A 13,990-nucleotide genomic window follows, 5' to 3' on the forward strand; every position below is an offset into this window, starting at 1 on the left:
ACACACATATACATGAAATTGTGAAATAAAAATACATTACGAATATAAATATAATAAAGTAGAGTGGCGAGGGAGAAAAAGATATGAGCGAAAGAAGAAAAAGGCGGGATATAACATATCTACAGGCAATACAATATATCTAAAGTCAACTCAACAAAATACGTAATTATTGAAATTATCGATACATTAAGTAATGGAAAAATTACTTGGATGAACACTTTTCAATAAATAATTACTGATTTTAACGATACTTTTATTTATTATCATCTATAGCAATACATAGCAATATTATGATAAATCTGTTATATATTAAAAATAAATTATGCATGCAATATAAATGTATTATAAGTGTTTTAAAATATATTATGTTTGTTTGGTAAGAAATTGACACAATGTACTATAAGTGTATTAAAGTGTGTGATAAATGTATTATCAATAAATAAAACTTAATAATATGTATTTTATAAATTATTTTTGATAATATTTATTAAAACTATTTCATAAATGTATTAGAAGTGTCCAATAAAAAAAATATTATTGTTATAAATGATAAATATTTTCTTAATATAATATATTTTTATGTAAGTTTTCCCTTAAGTAATTTACATCTATATTAACTTGCTTTATAAAGTTGCCAAAGAAAAAGAACATTTTTGTGGACTTAAATGTTGGGCCTTGTGGATTTCAACTCAGGAATCCAAATCCATACGCCCGCCGCAATTGCGGACCCAATTTCACGTTAAAGCAGAGTTTTGTTATTCATTCGAGTTTCACACTTGACCGAACAGCTTTTTTCAACGGCGGCGAAGGCTTTGCTCCATATTTATCTCAATCACCGGCGACCTATCGGCGATCTTTTTTTAAAAAACTGAATTGTAAGATCTCCTCGATCTTCCGCCCCCTCTATATTGACTCTCACCTCTCTATCTTTCCCCAAAACCCTAATCCCTCTCCTTAAAATATCTCAATGGTACTGTTGTCAATTGTCTTTCGATATTTTTGTTTTTTGATTTATCATTGTAAAATTTATGCTTTATATCCAAATTTATTGCTTTTTGGGTGATTTTAGAAGTTAATTTGTAGTTTAATGTTTTAATTTCGCCGGTTGTTTTGAGTGACTATTGGTAATCAGTTTGTGGATATATTCATCTTAAGGAACGAAGTGAAAAAAATTAGTGTTATTTTCAAACTTCAAAGTTAATGACAACTATTTTTATAGGTTTTAGTACCCGCTTTTGAATTGGGATAATCAAATTTTGGATTGAAAAGAACAAAGGAAAAGAAAAAAACCAATCTTTTTGTTTACAAAGATCACTATTCAAGTATATGTTCACATTTTTTATCATACGTTACCATTACATAGTGTTGATGTAATTTTTCTTTTGATTTGATTCAATTTTCGTCTGTGTTGTTGCAGTTAATGTTAATTTGTAGTTATCTGATGTGGGAGATTGAAATGTTTGTATAGAGTAATGGTCCATATTCCATAATCCCTAGTTTGTGCCGCTAAGTTTGTTTGTCTCTTTTGGACCTCACCCCGTCTGCCCATTTTACTTCTTAACTCTTGTGTCCTTCTTAGCATAACCCAAGCATAGATGTGAGTTTGTACCTGTTTTATCATCTAGATTGAATGCTGAAATAGCATGGAAGTTGCTAAGAAAGCCATGTAGAATAGTGAAGTGCAATCGACAATTTTAATGTTCTTTTACACTAATAGAACTCTTTTTATTTATCAATATGAACAACTACCTCCATGGATCACTGCCTTGACTCTACCTTCTAGGCTATTTGGTCAGATGGGGTATATATGGAGATGCTGACATATATACATGTGTCCATCTGTTTTCATGAGGACTTTTAGACAAGACGAAGCATGAGATCATTCCTTGTCCTTCCAGCATGCTGGTGCATATGCATTTCCTTTTCTTATATTAGACTAAGTATGCTTTGAAGAAAAAGTTACCACTTTGGGTTCTCTACATATCAATTTCTACATTAACCGCTGAGCTTATAATTGATAGTTGGAGCTCCTCAGTATCTGTATTCTGGAATATGATATATTTTGTAGATTTTTCTAATTGACTGGTGTATCGTGGTTTGACCCTTATAAATGCACATCAACATCCACTTTTCACAGATGGACATTACTTTCTTTGTTCTTCTGCTGCAGCAGTATTTTTTTGTTGTGGCGGTGCCCTTTGTAGTGTGATTATCATGTGACTTTCTAATTTTGAACAACCAAGAACCTATATCTTTCTCCTAGAGATTAGTAATCTCTTCAGGTTCAGATGATATTCAGTAACATTATATCTGATGATTCCTACATGAAGATCTTAGTTGTACATTACAATGTTTCAAGAGTTGTTCTGGGAAGATTTTGATTTTGAGGATTCCAGTAAAGGGGAGGCCAAATCATGACGATTTTTTCCTGGTTCATGATGGCTTGACTATCTGTTTGTGCATGCATTACAGGAAAGCCTTACAGTCATCGTGCAGCTGATACCTCAAAAAAGAACATCAAGAGTTCTGCAGGAATAACACCAGTGGCTCTTGCAAGAAATGGATCCTGGTCGATATGGCCCCCATCAAGGATGGGAAAATAACAGCGTAATTGTGGTTCCTTTCTTAATCACATAATGGATGATATACAAGAAACTAGATCATGTGATTGTCCAAAACTTTTCCGGCATCTCTTAAAGAACAATGAATGAAAGCCATGGGAGAGTGAGGATGTGGAATGGGTTTGCCTAAACTTCCATCCATGATTTTAACTTGCTGACACAACTTATTCTCTTGAATCCACAGGCTTTGGAGGGTTATAGAGGAGTTCACGAGCCAGATTTCCGGTGAGTGTTATCATTTTTTACCAAAAGGGTAATCCAATTGCTTATTGGTAAATTTATTTCCCTGAGATTTTAAATAATATTTTAATTTTCACCTTGATAGCATGAAAACATTTGACAGTATATTCTAAATATTTTAATGTACTCAGCCTATTATGTTGGTACTTGAAACTTCATTTCTTTCATTATTTCTTTGCCTTTTTTTCCTATTTGCCTTTGCCTCATGGTTTTCTGTCAGGGCTGGTGGTACTTATGATGATAGGAGGTTTCTAGACGATAGATTTTCAAGGGATGGTGTTTACTCACGGGGTGCCTATCACCGTGATATACTGGAAGGAGAGCACTACCCTCATCCACCAGCAGCAGTTGGACACTGGCCTCAGACAACGAGAAGAAGTTTTGAAGAAATTTACCCTGTGGAGAGGGATTCTAGGAGGCATGAGAAGCCGTACGTTGATTCATATCACGAAATTCGTGAAGCTGATAAGTATCATGAGATTAACACATTCAGAGATGGTTATCACAGTTTTGACAACTACCCTGATACTGGATTTGACAGGCCTGCTAGGTATGGGGGACGGGAGCATGATGACCCGTATGATGATTATGACTACAAACATCGTATGGCACACCCCAACAGAGAGGATAGCCGTGAAAGAGACTATGAGTACAGTAGATATAGTTATGACTCAGACTATGAACGAGGCAGTAGGAGAGATGGTAATTGGAGACGACGTGAATCCCGCGAGCGTGAACGTGACAAAGAATCAAGTCGTGAGAGGGATCCGAGTCCATATAGAAGGCATGATCGTTCGCGTTCACGTTCTCGAGGTCATGATGATCGCCTGAAGTCAAGGTCTCCTCGAAGTCGAAGTCATAGTCGTAGTCACAGAGAGGACAGTTATGATGATGGCCGATACGATAGAAGTGAGAGACGAAGAGATCGTGATGATAAAAGATACCATGACAATTATTCTGTGGTATGTTTCCTGTTTCTTATGTTGCACTTCCCATTTGCTTTTATGTTTGGAGGGGTTCATGGCTTCTGTTATTTTAATGTAGGCTCCTTCAGCGACTGTTGTTGTCAAAGGCCTTTCACAGAAAACTACTGAAGAAGATTTGTATCAGATCCTTGTAATCTCTATTACTCCCTCATGCTGGCTCAACTCCCCATGTGCTACTTGTCGCCCACCCAGTTTAGCTGTATTTGTGCTCATCAAATTTCTCCCTTGCTATGTTTTTTTCTTTAGGCCGAGTGGGGTCCCCTACGCCATGTTCGTGTGATCAAAGAACGAAATTCTGGCATTTCTCGTGGATTTGCTTTTATTGACTTCCCTTCTGTGGTATGAAAAATTAATTATATGCAAATGTCACATTTTCCATTTTATTATAGCACATAATTGTGCTTGGCCCTGTGAAATAGGGTGCGGCCCAAGCAATGATGGACAAACTTGGGGATGAGGGTCTAGTTGTGGATGGTAGGAAGCTTTTTTTTGAGTACAGGTAAATACAATTTTGTTGCATTCGAGGGCACTAATTAGTTATCATCATTATCATTGCCTGTTCATGTTTTGTGAGATTGTCTAGTGATGCCAAGGGTGTAATGCACCAATTGTTTACTTTCTCTTGCACATTAGGGTAAATTTTGAATCAAGTTATTCATGCTTTCTTGAACCATCATTTCTTTGTGACAGGATGACTATAATTTACCTTTAGACTACTAGTGCTATTTTTTCTTTTGTTCTTTCTTACTGCATCTCTGGCACTTCCTTTCATGGTATATCATAGGCATACATTTTGCTCTTTTTCATAGAATTTTGACTCTGTCTGGAGACTAGGGAAGGAAAGGGAGTAAGAGAGAACAGAAAATGTTCTTTTCCTTTGTGAAATGAAAGAGAAAGTAAAAAAGAGGAAGATATATCCACTAGGCCCAGTTCAACTTCTCCTGAATTTTCTTTTATACTTATTCCCTGATCATTCAGAGCAGTAATTACTAATTAATATTTCTATAACTTAACTTCCTCTGATATTTTTATCTTTTATTTTCTGCAATTTTAGAGCTGCAATGTTCGCAACTTAACTTCCTCTGTTATTTTCATCTTTTATTTTCTGCAATTTTAGACAAGCTGCAATTCAGTTCAACTTCTCCTTAATTTTCTTTTATACTTATTCCCTGATCAATCAGAACAGTAATTAATATTTCTATAACTTAACCTCCTCTGTTATTTTGGTCTTATATTTTCTGCAATTTTAGACGCTACAATTTTCATTTTCTTAGTAGTAGAGGTACCATGTATTGCACCAGTTTTAGATATTACTTTTGGCATTTCTGCGCAATATGTTTTAATAGCACTCCAAAGTTTTAACTAACTGAACTTTCTTTGTTGTTTGACAGTAGCAAGCCAACTGGAGGGCCCGGTGGGCCTGGTGGTCTAGACAGTGCTTCAAGATCTAACCATGGTCACCACCGGAGCATCACTGTTCCATCTGATTGGATGTGTACCATCTGTGGATGTGTGAATTTTGCACGGCGGACATCTTGCTTTCAGGTTCTTATTTGTTACCCTATATTTATAGTAATGTACCTTGTTATTTGATAATCTATATAGATAAAAGTCCTTCATTAAAGAATTAGTTTTGTAACTTGCTTTGACTTTGGTCGAAGTCACAATTATCCAAGACACACACACTCAGCACTCAGACTCAAAGGACTCTCTCAAAGAGTAAAAAGAATAAGTTGGTAACTTGTCATCTTTATTATTTTTCCTGTCTCTAAATGATGGTAACTTTTTTATTTTTTCACTGTGTGTGGTCAATTATAGCTATTGTTTTTAAGAAACAAGATTTACACTTGTTCGTTGGCAAAAATTGTTGCATCATCACAGCCCCTGAGAGAGATAGAGAGAGTTAAGAATGCTGTAATTATGTTCAAATTTGATCTTGTGATAGCCATGAGAGATCTGTTTTGTCCTCTTTGAAACAGTGTAATGAGCCACGGACAGATGATGCTCCTCCAGCAGACATGGCATCATCCAACTCTAGCTCTCTGGGGAGGAGAGGCGAAGCAGGTAACTTATATATGCTATGTTCAGCTTTTATCTAGGGTCTATTTGGAACATCCAAGTATGGAATAGATTGGATCTGTCTCGGTTTAAAAGTAATTTATATCCAGCATAATCTAATCTGATTTTTGGTCCTTGTTTCTTAAAATGTAAAAGTTACAAGGATTTCAACTAATCTTGGTTTGGCATGTTATTAGTTATTTGGATTTTATATTATTACAACCTTTATACCTGTTTTTCTTCCCATTTCTCTTTCCTCCATATTTTCATTCCATTTTAAAAAAAAGGACGAAAGAGAGTATTGGGAAGAGAAATAGGTGTAAAGGTAACCATTACTTTTGGGTAAGGAGAACCAAAAATATGGTTTCAGCACTCCAAACATTTAGGCCTTATTCTTTGGACCAAATCCAACTTATGGCCATTGCAGGATAAGCTTGATCCCAAAAAAAAATGATAAGGCTCTTGCCAAACTAGGATGAAAAAATAAATCTGGAGTTGCTTTCCCCTCTTAATTCAGATCAAGGAGTCCCAATTCCCCAAATGGGGAACTTAATTAGCATATTTGGAGTGATCTTAATTTGATACATTATCAGGTCCCACTCATGTCTTGGTTGTCCGTGGATTAGACGAAAATGCAGACGAGGAAATGCTTCGTTATGAATTTTCCAAACATGCTCCTATTAAGGTGATTTGTTTTTTGGCCATCTTTGCTGTTCAATGTGTTTCCTGGCTCCTACTGAGCTGTCTAACAACTCTAATATGTGCAGGATCTTCGTCTTGTCAGAGACAAGTTCACTCATGTCTCGAGGGGATTTGCTTTTGTGCACTTCTATACGGTGCGTGTAGATTGAAGCAATTAAATATTTATTTATGGCACACTACATCACTCGGAGTAGGTATTCTTCTTTTTGGTTGCTGGAGGAAAGTTTATATGATTATCTATTTTGAGAAGTTCGTATAAAATACTTTTTTGTAGATCATGTTGGTGATTATGAAGATGAATGTGAATATTTTTTGGGAGAAGACATAGATTACTGCCTAAACTTGTTACTTGTCCCAGAAGATCACTTGCACACCTTAACTTTATTGTTGTCCCCCTTAACCCCCATTCTTGTTTGAAATGATACTAAGGCCCCAACAAAATGACAACTAGATTCAGTCTGGGCAGGGCTTTGTGCACATACATGCACAAACACATGTCACTTGTATCTTTTTTTTTTTTTTTTAAACTTTTCTCTTTTTTCTTTTAACCCCTCCTTGCGCTGCCTTCTCTCTCCTTTCATGTCTCTATGTCATCTCTTCATTTATACAAATCCTAAACACTCATCCAAGCATCCCTTTTCCCCTGTTCTGTCTGTTCTCCATCTAAACAAACACAAACCCATCCACCAATGCCGTTACTTCCTTCTTATTCCGTTACCTTTTCACTGTTGTGATCTTTCCTCCTTTAAGAGCTTCCGTATGTGCGCCATATCCTCCATTGATATACGCTGAGTAAAATGATCCCTACTCTTTTTTTTCTTCTTAAAGATGATCTATTCCACTAACCTCCCCCCTGTCTTCCTCCCTTAGTAAGGCTAAGGTGGTGTCAACCAAAGGGGTATTTCTTTTTTCTAAATGTGGTAGGAAAATGAAGTTTATTTTAAAAGGAAGCTGGGTGTGTGATGACCACAAAAAAAGTTCTGAAATGCTAAAAAATAGCAAACACAAAACTGGTGGAAATTCCAGTCATGCCACCAGCTCTCAGTCGATATCTGCCACTCCTCTGTTGGTGATAATCTTTCATATGCAAGATTGACAGCACATTTAATGCTGTAGGAAATTGCGAATAATCTGATTCTGATGAATCACATAAACTCCCATCTGTAGTGTTTTATAATTAAGTATCACGGTGGACAAAAGTGCATGCTCCTGGTGAGAAAATAACAGTGCAAAGCATAAAACAAGACCATGGGGAAACTCTGTCATGAGCTTTAGTAATGAAGGGTAAGCAAAAGACAGCAAGAAAGGAGAGAAGCATCCACTCCTCCTTCTATTTTGTCCCCTTTTTCAGTGTCCATGAAGTGTTCCTAAGATGCTAATGGACCTTTTATGTTACTGTCGAAATGTCCGAGTACAATTTATGAAGTGAAGCAAGGATGAATTGGCGGTTGGTTGGACTGGTATCTTTGTGGAAAAAACAGGAGCTAATTGATGGATATGCTAAACAGGCCATTAGTTTGAGATAATAGTGTGATTGGGTGTAGAAGAAAGAACAGGAAAATGATATTAAAGCACTTAATGTTGCCACCTGCATGTAAGGAAAAAGAAAAGTACGCATTGGCCAAAAAAGAGTCATTAGTTCTGGCTATCGCTCCGAAGTGATAGCACCATCGAAAGAGAGTGTCAAACTTCGATGCCTAAATTCATTCATCCTGTCTTAGATGCTCTTCACACATCTAACAGTAGGTGGAAGCTTTGGGGTGGTTGTAGTATCACTTTGAACAAGGGGAGCAAGAGGAACAAAGTTTAGGTGTGCCAGTGGTTTCTCAGGACTAGTTTATGCAGTAATTGCGTATTTTCCCAATTTTTTTTCCGTATTTTTTATGATTAAGGATATCATTCACAAAAGGGAACAACTAGGTGGGTTCATGTTTCTCATCATGTTGTATTTTGTGATTGTCATGTATAATGTTTTGCTATTTTCTGCATTGCTTAGAGGCTTGCTGTATTAACATATTTGTCTTTATTTGTTAATGAGCAAATTTGATGAAGTGGGTACTAGCAGCTTTACTCCTTTCTTGGGGTGAAATAATGTTTATCTTAATTGTGATATTTTCATGTATTTCAGGTGGAGGATGCTACTAAAGCTCTTGAAGCAACAAATGGGATAACTTTAGAGAAGAACGGGCAAATTCTTAGAGTTGCGTATGCAAAAAGTATCCTAGGACCAGGATCTAGTGCTTCTCAGGCTAGCAGCCTTGCTGCTGCTGCTATTGAAGCAGCAACTTTTTCTCAACAGGTTTTCTTCCCCTTTAACTTGGCTATAGCTTTGTTCATTTGTTCTTTGTAATAATCCTGAGAGCAGGTTCCCACAGATACCTTTGTAGGATGGAGATAATTTTTTTTTAATTTTTTTTTATATTGGTTAGATTGAGATAATCTTGATCAATTAATTTTAGTTTGAATGGGTAAAGGCATTCCATTCATACCTGCTTCGTAGCTCAAGCTGATTAAATCACATCTAGTGCGATTGATTAGAGTGTATCTTTCAAATAAATTAAGATATCCCACCATTTCCCAAATTTATAAACATCCTTCATCCATTTCTCAAATGTATTGTATTCATTTTTTTTAATACTTTCTCCATATCAGTAAATTTACTGTGCTTTTAATTAATTTCACTTCATTAAGCTGACACTGGGTTGTGCTTCCTCCTTTGTGTGTGTGTGTGTGTGGGGGGGATATTGTTTGGAATGTATGGAAGTAAAAGCTGCCCTACTCTTGTTTTATCCATAAATACAACGGTTTCTGTTTTTAGTTTGTTCTCTTCAGCAGCAAGGTGGGGTTGAGACAGGGAGACTGTTGCTGCAAAGAAAGAGCTTTGAGTGTTCTAGGCGTTGTGTAGTTTGCAACTTGCGTTTAAATCGGTTGGATGTAGACAGCTGCTCATCTTTCAGTATAGGACTGTAAAATGTTGATGCTTTAATTGATGCATGTTTAGCAATTTAGAATTGTCCGATACATGAAGGTCAATTGACACATATGTCTAATTATTCTTCCTCCATACTTTTAGTATGATGCTGTTGGATGGGCACCAAAAGAGTATAATCCTGATGATAAACGGTCCACTGGTGGGCAAGAACACAGTGGAGAAGTTGCTGATCAAAATTCTGCTCCACAATCTGGATTTGTCTGGGATGAAGCCTCTGGCTATTATTATGACGCCACTTCTGGTTTCTATTATGATGGAAATACAGGTTTATTTTCATTTTATGCTAAAGCACCGTCCACTTGTATTGTATATAGACCGAGTCTGGTTAAGCACACTTCATTAGCTTATGATATTTAACTAACATGAATGGTAGACACTTTGTCTGCTCACTTTTGTGCCTTTTGGGTGCCATGGGTTTGTATCGCAGTCTTAAGTGATATTTCACAGGTCCATTTAGCAGATAAATTGCAGATCTAGATGCCCATCAAGTCAACTCCTGAGAATGTAAAAAGTTGGTTCAAATGAAATATTGGTTTTTACTCACCTAACTTTAACCAATTTTTCTAGTAAAATTCATGTCCTCGCACAATTTCAACTTTCGGATACTCTTTTTTAACTTCAACTCAGAATACTCTCGTTTTTTTTCAACTTCACCCGAATATTGTTGAAACACCTAGTCTTCTAAGGGTGTGGTAGGTTTGATTCTTTCCAAAGGTTTGTGTTTCATTGGGCAGTCTTGTTGAGCTGATTTTTATGTGATGTATTGCTGCTATTACAATAATTATACTCGGAGCTATCTTTCTATTTCTGCTAAATCTTTCATTGATTCTCGCTATTCTCTAGTTTGAATAAGTCTTGGGAGCTGGATTGTGTATGAAAGGTCTTGATAAACCTAGTACGTAGTTACAGTTGTTGGTAAAAGATGACACTATTGCAATTACTGTTCTTATGCAGGGTTGTATTATGACGGTAACAATGGAATCTGGTATACATATGATCAGAAGACTCAGCAATATGTACCTTGCACAAATCAGAATGAAAACAAACCAGCAGCAGGTCAAACTGAAACTGCCAAGTCATCTGATGGTTCAAACACTAAGAAAGTCATTATATCTGCACCAGCTTCTACAATAGCTGGTGAGAAGGCTGCCTCACTGCCGGATGCTATCCAGGCTGCTGCCTCTGCAGCAATAGCTGCTGAAAAGAAAGAGAAGGAGAAGGCGAAAGAGATAAAACTTGCGTCAAAAAGCAGCATCCTTGCGAATAAGAGGAAAATGAGTAATGTATTGTCAATGTGGAAGCAAAGAAGTCATGAAGGTCAAGCCCCCCGTGTAGCGCTTGAAGACGGCCAGACAGTGGCTGAAGACAGATCTAACACGGTAGGACCAGCTGCAAAGACTAAGTTAAAAGCTGAGCCCTTGACAGCTAGAGAAAATCCTACAGCCAGTTCAGGACTTGTAGGAAGCTCAACTTTTCAATCTGTGAGTTCCGAGACTCAGGATAGGCCTAGGTCTCTGACTAACAGCTCTGGGGGCACTCTGAAGGGTGTCATAAGAGGTTCTGGTTTAGGAGTGGTGAAATCGGATACTCTATATACAGGATCATCTGGAAGTGCATCCACGTCACACACCATGCCACCAACCTCAGGTCCATCTTCATTAACAAATGCAGATGCCTCTGCGGCACCCTTTAGGACAGATGCATCGGCATTGGGTTCTTATACACCCCCAGTACCAGCTGGTAGTAAAAGAAGGTTCTCAGAGCTGCCATCACAGCCTCCTCCATCTATTAAGGAACAGTCTCAAGCTACAACTGCATACCGAGATCGTGCTGCTGAGCGGAGGAGCTTATATGGTTCATCTTCAGCGTTTGGAGATGATGCATCAGAACATGGAGATTCAAGTAAGATTTTATAGAACATTTTGGGCTAAAACCACTTGTTTTGAAGTCTTCTCAGCTTTGTCTCTCTTCTCTCTTCCCTCTTCCTTTCTTCTCCTTGTTTCAAATGCATTATGGGTTTCGTAAGCGTGCATCTTCGTTGATATTATAGGATGCAATTCTTCCGTAGTCGAAAACTTTTCCGTAGACCCAGACCTTGCTTAGTTGGAAAACTTTCAAAAAATGAAGATTCCAATGGTGGTTGCTAGATTTGTTTGGATTTGTATTAACTTGTGAGAAAATTTGTTTTCTATTATTGCTTGGGCTTCAAGATCGGGACTCAACATTCAGAAGAGGTGTTTTTGATCCAACTCCTTTCCCCCCTGGTGTTGGAGGTGGACGTAGTGCAGAAGCAAATAGTCAGAGCTTTGAGGTTATCACTGCTGACAGGGCTATAGATGAGAGTAATGTGGGCAATCGAATGCTTCGCAACATGGGATGGCAGGAGGGCTTGGTATCATTTCTTACCCTAAAACTCTCTTCAGACTTCATTTCTATATTATTATCACAAGACAATGTTGTCAATAAGCTTTGATTAATCACAACAACAATAACTACGGCTCAATCCCAAGCAAGTTTATTCTGCTTGGCTTTATGGATTTCAATGTCATGTTGCTCCATCTAAGATCATCTCACTCCAATATAATATAAAATAAAATTTCCAAATACAACAAAAAAAACTGGAAGTTCTCTACGAACCTATATATCTCTTACAAGACCAAGATACTCCTAGAAAACATTCTAACATGTCTAAAACGTAGCTAATTCTCCAAAAAAAAAAAACATATCTAAAACGTAGCCCTACAAATTTGTAGCACCTATATAGATCTACTTCTTCCCTTGTGCCCTATATATATCCTAACTAATAAGCTTATATTGGTTTTACTGATTTTAAAAAAAGCTTATATCTATTGCATCAGTCTGATCCTCCTGAATTGTTAATCATGTTTGGTGATGTTTATTTCTCAAAAAGATGTGGGGACACTGCATTTTGTTTGTCCTTGTATAAGTTCGTGATTCCAGGCTGTAAAGTGGCAAATTGATATTCTTTCTCGTATCGCGAAGCCTGATTGTATTTCGGGAATTTTTTTTGGTGTCTTTTATTGTTATGAATTCAGGGATTGGGGAAGGATGGAAGTGGTATGGTAGAGCCAGTCCAAGCTCAAAGCACTGGACATAGAGCCGGACTGGGAAGTCAGTCCAAGAAGGTGGACCCAACCCTTGAAGCACAGTCCGGTGACAGTTACAAGACTCTCATACAAAAAAAGGCTATTGCTAGGTTCAGAGAGATGTCATAAATGGAGAAGAAATGTATAACCACCATTCCAGGATTGGGACTGGAGATGGCTGTTAGAAATGTTTCCATTTAGGCTAGTTAGGTATTATGTTGATTTCGTAATTTCGTTATTAGTTTTTCATTCCGCTGTTAGATTCAAAAAATGTGATGGATGAGACACTGGTTTTCTGCACTCGTTCTGTATCTGATGAATATTGGAGTCATGTACCTGTTTTGCAATGTAAAAATGGTTTGCTCATCTGGTTTGTTGAATATCGATATTTCATAAGTAATCCTGCTTCGATTGCCTGGCTGTTGTTAGATAAAACATATCAGTTCGGTTAAAGTAGAACATTGAGTATTACATTTTACTAGGTAATAGACCCGCGCGAACGGTCATAAATGACCTCATTAAACTTACAAATAGTCAAGCATAAAGTAATGATCTTTTCCATCAAAGACCACCATTGTGGTTGGGGTCAAGGCCGAACTCCAACCTATTGATTATCAAAAAAATGAGGTACAAAAAGGAAGATATACTCCTTGACTGCCATGCAATTGTTAGATTATAGGATTCTTTGATTCTTTCTAAAGATGTTTTGCACAAAAAGAATCTGCTTACATTGGGAAGAAATCTCCATTACAATTTGACTATAATGGAAGACTATACAATAAAAGCTTAGATTCATGAAGTAAAGAATTAATCATGAAATAGTTCTTCCTTGGTGTTGTTCTGGAGTTTGGGATACTTTGTCTATCCAAATTAAGAATAGTCTTCAAAGAGACAAAAAGGGATTTTTCATCATCAAAGTTAACTTGAGACTTTCTTTCCTCCGAAATTAGCCATTAAGTCTGCAATCATATTACGTTCTCTAAAAATATGGAAAAAGAAAAGAAATTTTGTATTGCTAGAGAGGTGAAAGCAATGTGTTGCAGAACATTTTTTGTTCCCTTCGATTGTAAACAACAACCCACAACTAAATCACCAACACTAAAAGAACAATAAAGACAATTTATCGTCTTGACTCTTTAAGTTGTCGTAAATTTCTAAAAGAAAAGTCAGATACCGAAAGAGTCTTCATTGAAGTTCTTGTGTCTCTTAAAACAATTTCATTCAAATCCCTCAGGTTTTCTCAAGTCTTTTTTTAGAAGCTCAGTATATCTTTCCATTTCATCG

The 13,990-nt window shown here is 36.9% G+C and overlaps 1 protein-coding gene across 6 annotated transcripts; it reads left to right on the forward strand.

Annotated features, from left to right (window-relative positions):
• Positions 1-674: 674 nt before the first annotated feature.
• On the forward strand, positions 675-13,072 carry LOC129889737 (SUPPRESSOR OF ABI3-5). Of its 6 annotated transcripts, XM_055965155.1 has the most exons (17): positions 678-875; positions 2,473-2,607; positions 2,806-2,846; positions 3,082-3,291; positions 3,403-3,823; positions 3,906-3,977; positions 4,094-4,186; positions 4,267-4,346; positions 5,239-5,392; positions 5,827-5,911; positions 6,499-6,590; positions 6,673-6,741; positions 8,736-8,906; positions 9,681-9,864; positions 10,554-11,501; positions 11,810-11,991; positions 12,656-13,072. In XM_055965155.1, the coding sequence occupies exons 2-17, from the start codon at positions 2,560-2,562 to the stop codon at positions 12,833-12,835; spliced, it is 3,030 nt and encodes a 1,009-aa protein (XP_055821130.1). In that variant the 5' UTR covers positions 678-875; positions 2,473-2,559; the 3' UTR covers positions 12,836-13,072. The 6 variants fall into 6 exon arrangements, with proteins under 6 accessions (XP_055821131.1, XP_055821125.1, XP_055821126.1 ...); XM_055965150.1 differs by having other exon boundaries at positions 677-875; positions 3,082-3,823; XM_055965151.1 differs by having other exon boundaries at positions 677-875; positions 3,082-3,823; positions 5,242-5,392.
• The last annotated feature ends 918 nt before the right edge of the window (positions 13,073-13,990 follow it).

Source organism: Solanum dulcamara, chromosome 5, assembly GCF_947179165.1.
Source record: "Solanum dulcamara chromosome 5, daSolDulc1.2, whole genome shotgun sequence".
Taxonomy (NCBI): Eukaryota; Viridiplantae; Streptophyta; class Magnoliopsida; order Solanales; family Solanaceae; genus Solanum; species Solanum dulcamara.